This window comes from Chanos chanos, chromosome 1, assembly GCF_902362185.1.
Source record: "Chanos chanos chromosome 1, fChaCha1.1, whole genome shotgun sequence".
Classification (NCBI taxonomy): domain Eukaryota; kingdom Metazoa; phylum Chordata; class Actinopteri; order Gonorynchiformes; family Chanidae; genus Chanos; species Chanos chanos.
Window position 1 is genome coordinate 21251720 of NC_044495.1, and position 13371 is coordinate 21265090.

The following is a 13371-nucleotide window of genomic DNA, read 5'->3' on the forward strand; positions in this document are numbered from 1 at the left end:
TCTCAAGTGTTAATTCATGCATTGTTAAAAAAGGTATGTTGAGCAGTAATATTTCGTTTAACTCATTAGAGATAGCTCTTGGACCGTGAGCACATTAACCCTTTGTCACTATACATGCATTTAGCCTGATCTTGACAGATTGCTTTGTTCTGATCACAGACAGACAGGTGGTTCACATTGAGCAAGAGATGGGAAGTTGACAGGTAGATCCCTTTGTCTCTCACGAGGCATATTTGACCTTTATTGACAAAAAGGTCAGTATGTTTTCAGAAGTCTGAATCATATCAGAAAATGCTGACTTCATCCTTTAATTGTCCATAATAGATGTGGTGAAATACAAATCTCACGTGGTGAAATAGTTACATTGGCTTTAAGGGAACTCAGACTCTCTTCTCCCAGGTGCAGCCTCCAGTTCCCTCATATTATGTTACAGGCTTTGATGCACTGTATTTGACCTGAGAGAACAGCAGCTTTACTCTGCTGTATTTTTAAACATTGTCCATGGTATTGGAATTACTCTTCATAATGAATACGTTTTTCCATTTCATTCCTTAGAATCTGGCATAAAACATCATATTTAGGAAGCAATCTAAAACAGATCTCAGTTTGCAGCTTTCTTTTAAGTGCTGGTAATCGTGAATTTCTTGATCAGGTTCTTTCGCACTCGACGGTGAGAGTATCATTTTATAATATGTCCCCACACAGAGGCTGCACTGTGCCTGTCTCTCCTGACTATTATAAATACACAGCCATGAGAAAGAATCAGTAAAAAAAAATTAAACGGTATCCTTTATGTATCAGCATCCAGAACCAGCACTCTATGAAATCATCATATAGCTTTCTTCTGTTAGATAAATGGCTTCTTAATTTTGAAAAATGGCTGGTTGGTCAAGTATATTTGCTGCAGCTGAAAGTGGTTCCCTGTCTGCCATGAACAGCTGCTGGGTGGATTTAAGTTCGGGGAATCTTTCCAAGACACACAAACGACCGGCCTGGATTAAGAGTTATTCTGATACACATATTACTAATGTGCTCTCTTTTCAGCTCTGTTATTTGGGCCCTGCTTCTGAGAGGGTAAGGCTAATCTTTTGACCCCCGTGAGTCAGACAGCAGTCAGTTCTGTAACTAAAGCTCATACCATGTATACTACTATAAACATGGCCCTGTTGCATTTTTATACAGACTGTTTGCTCGAAACATAGTGAATGTGTAATACATGCAGTTAATCATGTACTCTCAGTTATGTCTGCGGTCAGTGTGGTTAATTTAAATAATAGTAATACCAGATAACCAAAAGAAAAAAGACACATAACAGTCTCTGTTTTTGTCATTTTTTGTATGTTATTTTCTTTCCTCATCAAAATGCATATTTACATGTATACAGGAATAATATGAAATTACAAAATGTATTTAAAACAAAACCAAGATAATTAAATTAAAATGGAGATTAAACCATATCATGTCATGATACATTATGAACTTCATACAAAAAAGATATCTTAAATACCATGAACAAATACAGTGCAAATACCCACATTCTTCCTTTGAGTCTGTAGTCCCTAAGTCTATACCCAAAAACATTTTAGTGTCTGATGATATGTGTAAATGTCTAATCACCAAGTTGCAATAAATTCTAAGCTATACTGACAGTATCAACCATAACTCTAACTGAGCTGAAAGCCAAATAATACTTACTTTTAAATAAGTATTGCATAAAGCAAATAGAATATTTGTTGAACTGTAGATGTGTTTTACACAGTAACAGTCATGTAAGATCATGCACATAAAATGCAGACGTGAACTATCCAATCAGTTCTCTTATTCTCATTCCAGAATGTTCCCACTGAAGCTGGAATTTTCAGTCTTCTCAAAACATTTCTTGTTACCGCAGATACTTCGGAACTTCCACCTAGAAATGTATGTGTGAAAAGTTTATCAGTTTTAATTTGTCAAATGCCTGTGCCATCATAAAAAGCAAGAAATTCCATAGTGCAATGCTTCATAATTTGTTGTATTATGAGGCATTAACTGGAGAGAGATTTTTTTAAAAATTTTCTTAGGATAGTGTATGTTACTTAATTGTTTTCAATGTGCCTCATTGTGTTTTGCTGATATAATAAAATACGTATGTTTTCATTTCCTTTGTTATTAAAACCTTTGGTAAAATATTTTGTATTGTCTGTTGCTATTCAAGAACAGCTAGATCCTTCAAGTTGTGTGAAGTAATCTTTCAATTCCAAACTGTTTATTGCTCTTGAGGACATTTCTTGTTTATGACTTTGTCTGACCATTTTGTGTTACTCTGTTCAGAGGCACATCCCTTATCAAGGCTGCTAAACTGTGTGTCTATTCATAGAAGCATTAAGTGGGAGGAATTCAGGGGGTCAAAGCCTTGCCATCTGAGGGTAACACTTATTTTTCCACTACGACAACGTAATGACTTTTACAGCAACACTAGACTAGCTGAATCTCCTAGACTGGAGCTCTGGAAGCATCTAAACATTCCAAAACTTTACTGTCTCTTTAGAACATTGTGCCTTGTCAAACACAGGATGTGATTATACTGACCCTGTCACCTGCTATAACAGGTGTGGTGAAATGAAACTATGCACTTGTAACCTTGGAAAATGCGACACACAACCAAATAACTACCTCATTCTTTCAGAGCAAGCCCAAGATCTTATCATGTCTGCTGACTTTCCAGTGTGCTATAGGTTTTTTTCCACTGAAATGATTTGTCTGTTCAGATGAAGTAATTGTTCTCCACAATGTCATAGATTCCTGACCGGAAACACCAGAGATATTTGCATTCTCATCTTGCTTCAGACTACACACCTATACTACAGGGTTGCTTAATGATCTTTATGAGATTGCATTTCTGATGTGTGCGCAATGGTGTTGCTCACCCGTCTGAGTGACTTGATACTGCTGCCTCGGATGGAAGCCATCAGTTCATCATGAGCTGAGCGCTGAGGTGTGGATGGTCTGGAGATATCTCTGTCTGATATGGGCCGAAGCGCATTTTTCAGTTCTTTCAGGATATTGGCCTCCTTTACCTTGCATGCCCCCTTTTTCCCCTTTTTGGATTTTGACTTGTTCTGCTGTTGCTGCTTCTTGGTGCTTGCCTCATGGAGTTTAATCACCTCCGCTATCTTTCTTGTTGGTGCTTTCTTCTCTGTGACAGGCTTAAATGGAAGAGGGGGGGGTGGAGGTGGAGGTGGTGGAGGAGGAGGAGGAGGAGGAGGGGGCGGTGTAGGTGCAGGTGGTGCATTCTTGTTCACCACATCATTGCGGGGCAGTTTTGGAGAGGACCATGGTGAGCTCCGTGGTGAACCATAAGGGGAGGATGTTGGAATTCCCTTCTGAAGGGCACTAGTACGGGGGTTCACAGGTGTTGGCGTTGATCCTTGCTGACGCTGCTCCTGTAGACGCTTCTGCCTTTGCCTGTCCTGATTCCGAGTAAGGATTGCTGTCATGCTCATACGTGGACCTGGAAGGTCAAACTGGTAGCCAAGCTTCAGCAAAGTGTTGTTCTCCCTCAGAAGTTTGACTATCTCCATCTCCACTTGGCCCCCACAGATGTGTCTTTGGTTATGAAAACGAAGTTCTGTCAGAGTTTTGTTGCAGGTCAGAGCCTGCACTATAGCCAGAATTCCCTTTCCTGTGACAAAGTTTGACTCAATGTTGAGGTTAGTAATACAATTGTTTTCACGCAGCATCTTGGCAATGGCAAAGGCCGCTTGATCATCAGCATGGGTGTTAGCCAGGCTGAAGACGCGGACATGAGCGTTTGAGTGCAGAGCCTCAGCAAAACGAATAAGCGTCTCCTGGGAGATATTCTCTATGTTGTTGAGATTGACCTCAGTGGTGTCTGGGTCATTGTTTAGAATTTTCTCCAGAGCGTCATCCACCACTGTTGGGTTTCCAGACAGATGGCTTGGAGTTGTAGCTCGAACGCTGACGTCCTCAGCTGCTGGTGAGTTTCTTCTCACGGGCCCCTCTTTGAATTTTGATTGACTGTGGTAAAGGTCCTGCTTCGGTTGTGGAGCTGGTATCCGTGGAGTGTTCTCCTTGGTTTCTTCCTCCTCCGACTCATCATCTTCTTCCTCTTCTGTCACTGGTTCCTCAAGCTCACTCTCTTCCTCCTCTTCTTCCTCTTCGTCCTCTTCTTCCTCTTCTTCCTCTTCTTCCTCTTCTTCCTCCTGATCTTCTGTCATCCCATCTTTTTCATTGTCCTCATCTTCATCTTTCTCTTCTTCAGATTCCTCACTGCTGCTCTCTGTTACACTCTCCTTATTCTTATTAGTGATATTCTCATCCTCCTGAAATTCAGTGGCATGATTAAAATCTTTGGGATACTTACAAAAATACTATTATTGGTGACTGAATGGATAAATTACACCAAGATGAGGGTTTGTTGAAGCACAAACAGTCAATAATATTACTAGTTCAGATGAAATGCTTGGTTTACTTGCTTTATATTCACAAAGGTGCACTGCATTGCATGTAGTCTCTGATGTGATTAAAATTATTTGACCATTATCTATTGATAATGGATCCACGAGCCACTAACCTGTCTAGGGCAAGAGCCCATCCTCTCATCCTCCAGAAGTTTACGAGTCTCATTCTCCCAGTATTTCATGAGTGCCTCTCTGCTGAAAGTGCCTGTTGGGGTCTTGTCAGTCTGATCCCTCTGGCGTAGCCCAATCGGGACATTCCTATCAGGGTCAATATCTGCTAGTTCCTTCTCCAGTTCCTGGAGCTCTTCTGGACTCAGAGAGGCCAACAACTCATCCTCATCCAAATCTTCATACTTGCTCAGTTCTCGACGGTAGCCAAAGCTACTCATGTTCTCCAGCAAGCAGTGAGTGGCTCTCTGGATGGTCCTCTGACTGTCTTCCTCAGACCTCTCAAAACCTATCTGGTTGGGATGTGTTAGCCAGTCTGCGGTGTCGACTCTGGTTGACAGCTGAGGAAGCTGCTTTAAGAGAGAGCATCAGAGGGATGCGTAACAAAGCACCAGCCCATGATGCTGTTGCTTTTTTGAGAGGTGGGTGTCAACCAGATAGAGTCCCAAAAAGAATCTGAGCTCACTGTGGGACACAAGTGAGGTCGTACAGAGGAGCTCTGCCGCATTGTTCATACCCAAAAATAAGCCCAGTCAGGACCCTGGAAAGGACATAGTGAGAAGTACTACCAGGCTTTAGCCACATAATACATGTTGAAACGAACAAAATAATATCAGAGTATGTGCACACCACTTTAAATTCACATCAGTGTAGCGGGAAGCCAGTTCTCTTGAATGTGTCATGAGTTTATGAGTCCTCCTCTTCCTTCAGATGCTAAGCTATTTTTTGAGGACGAAATATTCCATTTACATGCTTTTTCATCATTACTTTAATGCATCCAGTTTACAAATAAACAACATATGTGTGAGTGTTTTAGAAAACGCTTTCATAGAGTACCCATTGGTCCTCTTCGTTTTTTTTTACCTGTGCCATAAATAGTACGAGGGGCAAACTGAATGCGTCACTATGCTAATAGCAGAGAGAGAGGGTTATCATGGGAGCTTTAATCATTGCTTGCCATTCTGGCTCAGACCATTGTGAGGATTTAAACAATCCTCTTCTCTTAAGGCTGTTACTGGGTGCCTATCGTGTTTTATGTCGTCATTGCTGTTTTTGCGTGTGACTTTTCTTATATAAGTAGATATTATTTGAGAAAATCTATCTGAAAAGTAATGACCTTACTAAAGGGACAAAAATAGCGTGGCAGATATTTTCTATATCTCCTAATTCTCCTCCAGATTTTTTTTTTTTCAAACCTGAAGCTCAGGGTGGCCTAATGAGCTGTATTGTGCTTTGGTGGATTAGATTAACTGTTACTGTGAAATATTGTATAAAACCTTTTCTCTCTCCTCAGAGGAAGTAGACAATCCATGTGACAACCAAGAGACACCAGAGAAGGGTAGTGGACAAGGAACATAGTGTACATAAACTCTGTGTCTGAGCTACCAGCTTGTGTTGACAGTACAGGAATGTTGTTGCCCTGATAACAAAAAGTCCAGCAACAGTGGCCACAGTAAGCAAGTCATTTAGGATCATGATATGGTTGGTCAGTGATTTCAGTGATTTTACCTCTAATGACTGATGTTCATAGAGTTTTGCATATCAGGACATGATGTGTCTTCTGATTTATTTATTATTTATAGCAAAAGAACAGAAAAACTTTGATCTTGTGTGGCACATTGTTTTAATTTCAACTGAACATAGTACTAATATAAAATAGCTGATATAAGATAAATCACACACAAACAAGCGCTACAAACAAACTAAGAAAAAATTGCAAAGACAAGTAGTTGAGCTAGTTAGTAGAGTGTCCTCTGGTGGTTCCTATCATTAGTACATTACAACTGGTAGAACTCAGCCCTGACATTCCTCCATTCTGCCATACAAATCGTACTCCTTGTACCGCAGGTAATTCTTCAGAGCAGGAGGGAAAGGAACAGTACTCATGTACTCTGGGTTGTTCAGTCTCCTCAGTTTCATCCGTTCTCGAATGAACAGTCTACACTGGTGTTGGAGTGACCGTGGGTTACCTGGGTTCAAAACCAGATAGTAAATAATGGTCAGTTGAGTACAACACGCTACTGAATGCTATAGCTTATTATAGTCTTAAAGACTCACTAAGGATGTTGCAAATCTCGGGCCATTCTTTCTGCTTCTCCAAAATGCACTGCAACTTTGAGCAAATGGGTACATGATTCACATAGTCAAGGAGAATCCTTACCACGCTTCCCGCTAAATGGACCAACCAGGTAACACTGATAAAATCACAAAACTACACAACACACAACACAATAGAGAGAAAAAACACATTACTGAGTCCTGATCATAAAATGCTGTCCAGATTAATTGTAAGATGTAAGAAATACTTACAGTAATACTTTCTGGATGACTGCAAATGTTATATCCCTGCTTGTGGACTTCAGCCCAAGAGTAGCAGACGCCAAGCTCTCTTCGATGGTCACACATAAAGCAGCTAATGGCAGAGTAACCATTGTTGAGGAGGAGGCGAAGCATCATTTCATCACCAAGGCAGTACTGCAGTGCTGTTGGAAACGATGTCTCCGTGATGACAGAGAAGAAGCAGTTGACATCTGCCCCATGGGCAAGGAGCTGCCGAACCAGCTCATACCTGCCTGCTCTGACCGCCACCAGGAGGCAAGGCAGGGGGTCCAGGTTTGTCCTCGCACCTGCATTCAACAACATCTCGCTACACATTACATCCCCATTAGAGACACTGAAGAAGAGAGGACTCCTTCTCATGTCACCATATTTATCAGAGATGTGATCTGCCAAGATGGGGTTAACGTCAAAGCCGTTTTCAATGAGTAGCTCCAGGCAATTGGCATGCCCACCATCTGCTGCTGAGTGCACTGGACTCAGACCAGACAGACGAATAGCTCTCTTAGTAGTGATGGGGATGAAGGTTCTCAGTGCCCTTTGGATTAAAAGGCAGACAGTTGTGTTTATTAGTGTGTGACTATGATTTTAATTATATGTTGTGAGATTGATAAGTTACGGTTTATGGAACTCACAGATAATGTCCCTCGTACGCTGCTCGGTGGATGGGGAGCTGAGAACACAGACTTGCTACATTAGCACTGGCACCATGTCGTAAGAGCAGATCAATGCAGTCAAGATTCCCCGAACCTGCAGCATCGTATAACACAGTGTCCCCATTGGAAGCCTGTGCACAGACATCGCCACCTTGTGGACAGAAAAGGAACCGGACTCTAAGGTCTGACTATTTAGCCCCTCAGGATACTTAGTTTCATTGTTTACAGCATGACTCTAATTAAAACTGATGATGGATCAACTGCTAAAGATACATAGCACTCTCAGTGGTCCCTGTAGAGTTATCAAGGTCTGTTTTGTCCACAGACTTTTCTGTTGGCACACATTATAATCTTGTTGAACATCCTGAGGACTCTCAAAATCACATCAAATCAAATCAAAACAGCACTGCAGGGCAGATTTGTTATACATGTAATTCATGAAAAAGTATGAGAAGTGTTTCAGAATTATTAATATAACTCAGTGGTCTTAGCGGGAAAGCTACCTAGTTTATTTTTGTGTTGCTCACCATTCTGAATGAGGATATCTAGAACATCTGGATGGCCATATTCTGCAGCAATTCCCAGTGGGGTAACACCATGTCCATCTCGGCCCGTCACCTTGGCCCCATGCCTTAGTAACAGCATCAGAGTGTCAACACAGCCAACCTTGGCAGCCTCATGAGTAGCTGTCCATTTTCTCAGACAGATCTGCTCTACAAAAGCCCCGCCCATGATAAGCGTATGCACCATGTCATATGAGCCAATCCGCACCGCTGTTGAAAACACAGTAGAAAGGGGGAATTAGTGTCTCACATTTTTATTGTGCATCCAGTTTAGTTTAGTCACACCACTGGCTCACTCAATAATTTGTATTATTTTCCCCTATGTTATCTTGATGTTTTCATTTTATTACGTTAATGTTTCTCTCCATTCCTGAAAGCTCACAAGGTGGCATACTGTTTTTCTTGGCCAGCACTGACACAGCTGAGTTAGTTAAGGAATCATTTGATAATTTGTTGATCAGTTAACTTGTAGATTAGATAGTAGATTGTGGATTAGTTGGTGTTGTAATAATATAAGTGCACTACACTTCTTTACCAGGAAAATCACTGCAAAGGAGGAGTATGCAGAGGATGCACAATGCTGCATCATATTTTCAGTGGCTATCCACAAAAATATATAGAGCTGACATATGTATTTTGTCTTTTTTGTTCTAACCATTCTGTCTCTATATGAACTATTTTTCTGTCAGTGTGTGTGCTCACATGAAAGCAAGAGGAATTAAGTCTGATGTTTAATGTTATGCAATCTGACATTACCGAACAGAAGTGGAGACTCGTTCTTGCTGTTAGTGTTATGTGGTGAGGCCCCATGCTGTAGCAGCACCTTCACATTCTCCACAAGGCCAGCCTTCGCAGCTAATGTCAGCGCCGTTTCACCTTCACCAGTCGTCTCCTCCAAAGTCAGCTGATGGGATGCTGTCCAGGAAACCATGTGTTCAGATCATCATTACTGTTGGCATTACTATTCGTACTTTACGCTGGAGCAACTTGCTATGATCATATGATTAAAAGTAACTGTTGCAGTATTCTTAAGACAGTTGAATGTAAAAAGAAATTCTCTTATAAGTAAAAGGATGGCCAAATTCAGTTATGATTAAACAACTTAGGAAAGTCTACTTGATCATTCTGTTTTGCTAGATGCGTGTTATCAAACTGTTTTAGTCTGACAGTAAAACAAGTGTCCTGAATTTGAGTTGTGTCTGAACCTCTGGTTTTACTGATTTTATGGCACATTTGACTCACCCAGAAGAACTGTGTCCAGAACTGAGGCCAAAGGCTGGACTGAAGCTCTGTGTAAAGGGAGCCATCCCCTCCCGTCCATTTCTCCGAAGGCACTGCTGTGCTTGTGCAGTTTCTGCAGGGCAAAAACATCTCCTGGAGAAGATGGAACATATCCCTGTTATGTGGAGTTACTGTGTTTTGATTTGATGTTTTTGAGACTATAGAAAATAGGTTAGAGTACCTTGCTCAATAGCAGCTAGAATCTTAAGATTTTCATCACTGCGTGTCTCTACACTGAACATGAGATAATACAATGTGAGTTAAATAAAATGCATTTTCTTTTCATATATTCCAAAAATCACAACAAACATGATACTGAAAAGTTGTTACAGGCTGCATGCATGCAATACCTCTGTGCTGTGCTCAGTTGTGGATGCTTGCAGGCATCCTGAATGCTCATTTGGATGGCATACTCGATTAGCTCCGCTTCATTCAGTTGATCAATATCCATATTGTGAAAACTTCCTGTAGTGACCAATATCTATTAACTTTTGCACATCAGCCAAACTCAAAGACACAAATTAGCTCAGCAACTTGCTTTTGACTATAAGCTTGGTAAGATATGTAAGTATTTTTTCTCATTCCCTGGAGAACTCCAGTTAAGCTTTTTTGTCTTTTCTTTTAACTTTTTCAAACACGAGTCTCTCTTAATCTCAAGACAAATGTTAAAGAGTCGCAAAATCTCCTGGTGAGCCGACAGTGTTTGTTTTTCCAAGTGGTCTCAAGGATATATTTAGGTTTGACCTGCTTTCATTATTCATGACTCTCCAGTATCACTTGCCACAGGGTGCTGTTCCCTCAAGTGCACAAACCAGTGGTAATAACAATATTTACCAGCTATAATCACAGCCTGTAGAATGTCTGATGGATCATGGTTTTATTTATTTTATTCTGCTATCATAAAGAGTTCGGTGTCATCTTTAAGACAGGAGAATAATCACATTATTATATGGGTTTCAGTGCCATTGATTAGAGCAATGTTAAAATGATGTTATAATAATATCTCCTAAATGCCAATATATTTTATTGTCAATAATGTGATACATAAAAATATATATATATATATATGTATTTATACATATATAAAACCTGAGACGAAATGTTCAAAGTCAACAGTTCTGAGCACACACTGAGCATACTGCACTGTTGTTTGTAGCTACAGACAGTAAATTAATCTGTTAACTGCACAAACGTGTGCATCCATTTATGGCATTACCCATTTATCTGCCCTTTATTTTGTTGCACGATCTGAATTTTCCTAATAATTTTTAACATATCTGTTCAACTTTTTCATATATGTTTTACATTTCTTTATATCTACCGACATCCAACAGCTTTTCTTATTTACTTATTTAGTTTTTTTTTTTTTTTTTTTAAGTTCTCGCTCCCCCCACTGCTTTGACCACGAGAGACGTTTATTGCTGTTTGCTGAGCTCATATTTAGTCGCCGGAAGTCGAGTTTCGAAATCGTTCCAGTTCGCTATGGCTGGCCTGATCAAGAAGGTACGTGTGGAGGTCATACAAATTATGACAAATGTTCACTGACATATAGACAGTTTGCTTTTTACTCATATATTAATGTTGTATTGTTGTGATGTCTATGTTTTTTTATGCAGAACTACGTAATCTAGTGATCGAGTCATAGTTAACCTTTGCTGTTTTGCTAGTTAGCTAACGTTAGCAGGCTTGTTACTGACTTGTTTTAGATGTGCTGTGCTCACTGAGATTAATTGGTGGTTTTAATACACGGCTTTTCAATATGGTCTGTAACGTGCGTTCTTATATTTTGTTCAGATGAGTATCTTAACAGTTTGACATGGTAATTGTGCCTTCTTACATGCGAATGGGCAACAGTTTGTGATTGCATTGTGACAAGTAAAAGTTGACAGTAATATCGAGATAAATGAAAAGATCATTTTATGGTTGATGTTGTTTATCCTGCAGACCACGGGCTTAGTCGGCCTGGCTGTGGCCCAGAACCCTCATGATGTGAGTTCACTTTATATGCACCGTCAGGTGCATTCGCTGTTTCTGTTTTTTGCTTTTCGCTCCACCCTTTACTTGCTTGTTGCTGAAACTGAGCAAGCTGTTTGCTGTCTCTTCCTTCTGCCCTCCACAGCGTCTTAGGATTCTGTACAGCAAAATTCTGGCCTGTCTTCAAACCATGCCTCAGGATGCTGCATACAGGAAATACACTGAGCAGCTTGTCAACGACCGATTCAGTCACGTCAAATCAGTAAGGAACAAAATAATTGCTACCTTCAAGTGTTTATCATTATTTTGTTGTGTTTGGACAACATATGTAAAGTGGCTAAATCATAAGTGATGGCCAAATAGTAACTTGAGGTCCTCTGCTAAAGATTTAGTGAAATTCTGTAGCTTAATCAGTGGACTAAGAATATGTAGGAAGGGGAAAGTAGATAATAATTCAGTTATTAAGGGGGTCACTGGAAATTGAATTTATTTTGTGTTCTTCTATATGGTGTATAAACCAAACTGTTTTGATTTCTGTAGGAACCCGATGTAGGAAAATTGGAACAGAAGATTAACTGTGGCCAGATTGAGGAGGTTATTGCACAGGTGGGAATAAAAGATGGTCTTTCCAGTGAAAAATAATGATTTTCATCTAAAAAAGCTTCATCAAATTGCAATAGTGGAAACTGCGTAACTGAGGGAATAATCCACACTTTTGGCTAAATTTAATTACGAACAAAGCACACAATATGAAAGGGGTATTACAAATGCATTGGTGGATTGTTAAAGTATTAGTCTTATCATTGTGTTTTTTTTATTATAGATTGCACAGTTTATTAAGACAGCAGTAGAGGAGTATAAATATTGCATTCCCTTCCTCCTCAGGCGGAGTATGAGCTGGCTTTGTCTAGGAAGATGGCTGAGTGGAAACCATGGGAACCGCTGGTAGAGGAGCCACCTGCCAACCAATGGAAATGGCCAATATAGAAAAAGTTGATGTGGGAATCATATGACAACATTTTCCTTTTCCTGTAATGAACAATTTGTTTTGATTACTTTATATTTATGTTCATAAATAGCAATTATCAGTAAACCCTGTACAGAAAAACATGTCTCTTTGTGTTTTATCACTGTGTAACTCTGAATTGAAATGTCAGCATAAAGGAGGAAGAAAATGAGATAAGGAAACATTGAGTGGTAGACTGTAAGCTCAGTGTACAGTATTGTTCTTGGTGTAAGCTCAGTGTACAGTATTGTTCTTGGTGTAAGCTCAGTGTACAGTCTATAGTATTAAATGGAGTGTAGAGCGAATGAGTGCATATGAAGTGACAGTTTAGATGACTTCTCTGATTTATTTTGCCTGGAAAATGTATTATGGCATACGTGGCTAACTTGGCTCCTCTGTCAATTAGTCACTAAACACAACCTGGTCAGGGTCGTGCACTGCTTTGCAGGCCTGGTTGTTTGTAATTTTGGCTATAAGATGAGAGTGAAGTAACTTTGTTAGGGTTGACTGTTGGGCATTCCTTGGCTATAAGATGAGAGTGAAGTAACTTTGTTAGGGTTGACTGTTGGTCATTCCTTGCCAGAGCAGTCTTAAAAGTGAAGCTGATATGGTGAGTAAACACTGATAATGGGAAGTGGTGGTTAATGCAGAGTCCTGAATCAAGATGACTGTGCATTAGTTCATAGCGCAGTGCTGAACAGGTTGTCTCACCCCAAGAATTAATCGGGTGAACAGGTGCTTTTATGAAGAACCATCTGCTTAGAACTCTACAGGTATACCAGTGGACCGCACTGCACAAACCATGGTCATTACGTTTGGGGACACAACGGGTAATGGTCATTACGGGTAATGGTCAGTCGGCCAGTAGAGAAGTGTACTGTCATGACATAAGTGTTCCATCACCAGGTTCTTCACAAACAGACAAC

At 40.3% G+C, this 13371-nt stretch overlaps 3 protein-coding genes across 5 annotated transcripts; 1 reads left to right on the forward strand and 2 right to left on the reverse strand.

Annotated features, from left to right (window-relative positions):
* Positions 1-1882: 1882 nt before the first annotated feature.
* lmod2b (leiomodin 2 (cardiac) b) lies at positions 1883-4849 on the reverse strand. The gene is made up of 3 exons (XM_030785759.1): positions 4563-4849; positions 2907-4269; positions 1883-1909 (listed from the first exon to the last, which is right to left on the reverse strand). Exons 1-3 carry the CDS (start codon positions 4847-4849, stop codon positions 1883-1885), a joined length of 1677 nt encoding a protein of 558 aa, XP_030641619.1.
* Positions 4850-6422: 1573 nt separating this feature from the next.
* On the reverse strand, positions 6423-9916 carry asb15b (ankyrin repeat and SOCS box containing 15b). Its single transcript, XM_030771058.1, has 9 exons — positions 9816-9916; positions 9647-9699; positions 9427-9558; positions 8941-9099; positions 8149-8394; positions 7601-7772; positions 6939-7503; positions 6687-6840; positions 6423-6598 (listed from the first exon to the last, which is right to left on the reverse strand). The coding sequence occupies exons 1-9, from the start codon at positions 9914-9916 to the stop codon at positions 6423-6425; spliced, it is 1758 nt and encodes a 585-aa protein (XP_030626918.1).
* A 1003-nt stretch (positions 9917-10919) lies between these two features.
* On the forward strand, positions 10920-12541 carry ndufa5 (NADH:ubiquinone oxidoreductase subunit A5). 3 transcript variants are annotated; one of them, XM_030780115.1, is made up of 5 exons: positions 10920-10968; positions 11410-11454; positions 11585-11701; positions 11980-12045; positions 12325-12541. In XM_030780115.1, exons 1-5 carry the CDS (start codon positions 10948-10950, stop codon positions 12424-12426), a joined length of 351 nt encoding a protein of 116 aa, XP_030635975.1. In that variant the 5' UTR covers positions 10920-10947; the 3' UTR covers positions 12427-12541. The 3 variants fall into 3 exon arrangements, with proteins under 3 accessions (XP_030635975.1, XP_030635990.1, XP_030635982.1); XM_030780130.1 differs by lacking the exon at positions 11585-11701; XM_030780122.1 differs by lacking the exon at positions 11410-11454 and having other exon boundaries at positions 10948-10968.
* Positions 12542-13371: the final 830 nt, after the last annotated feature.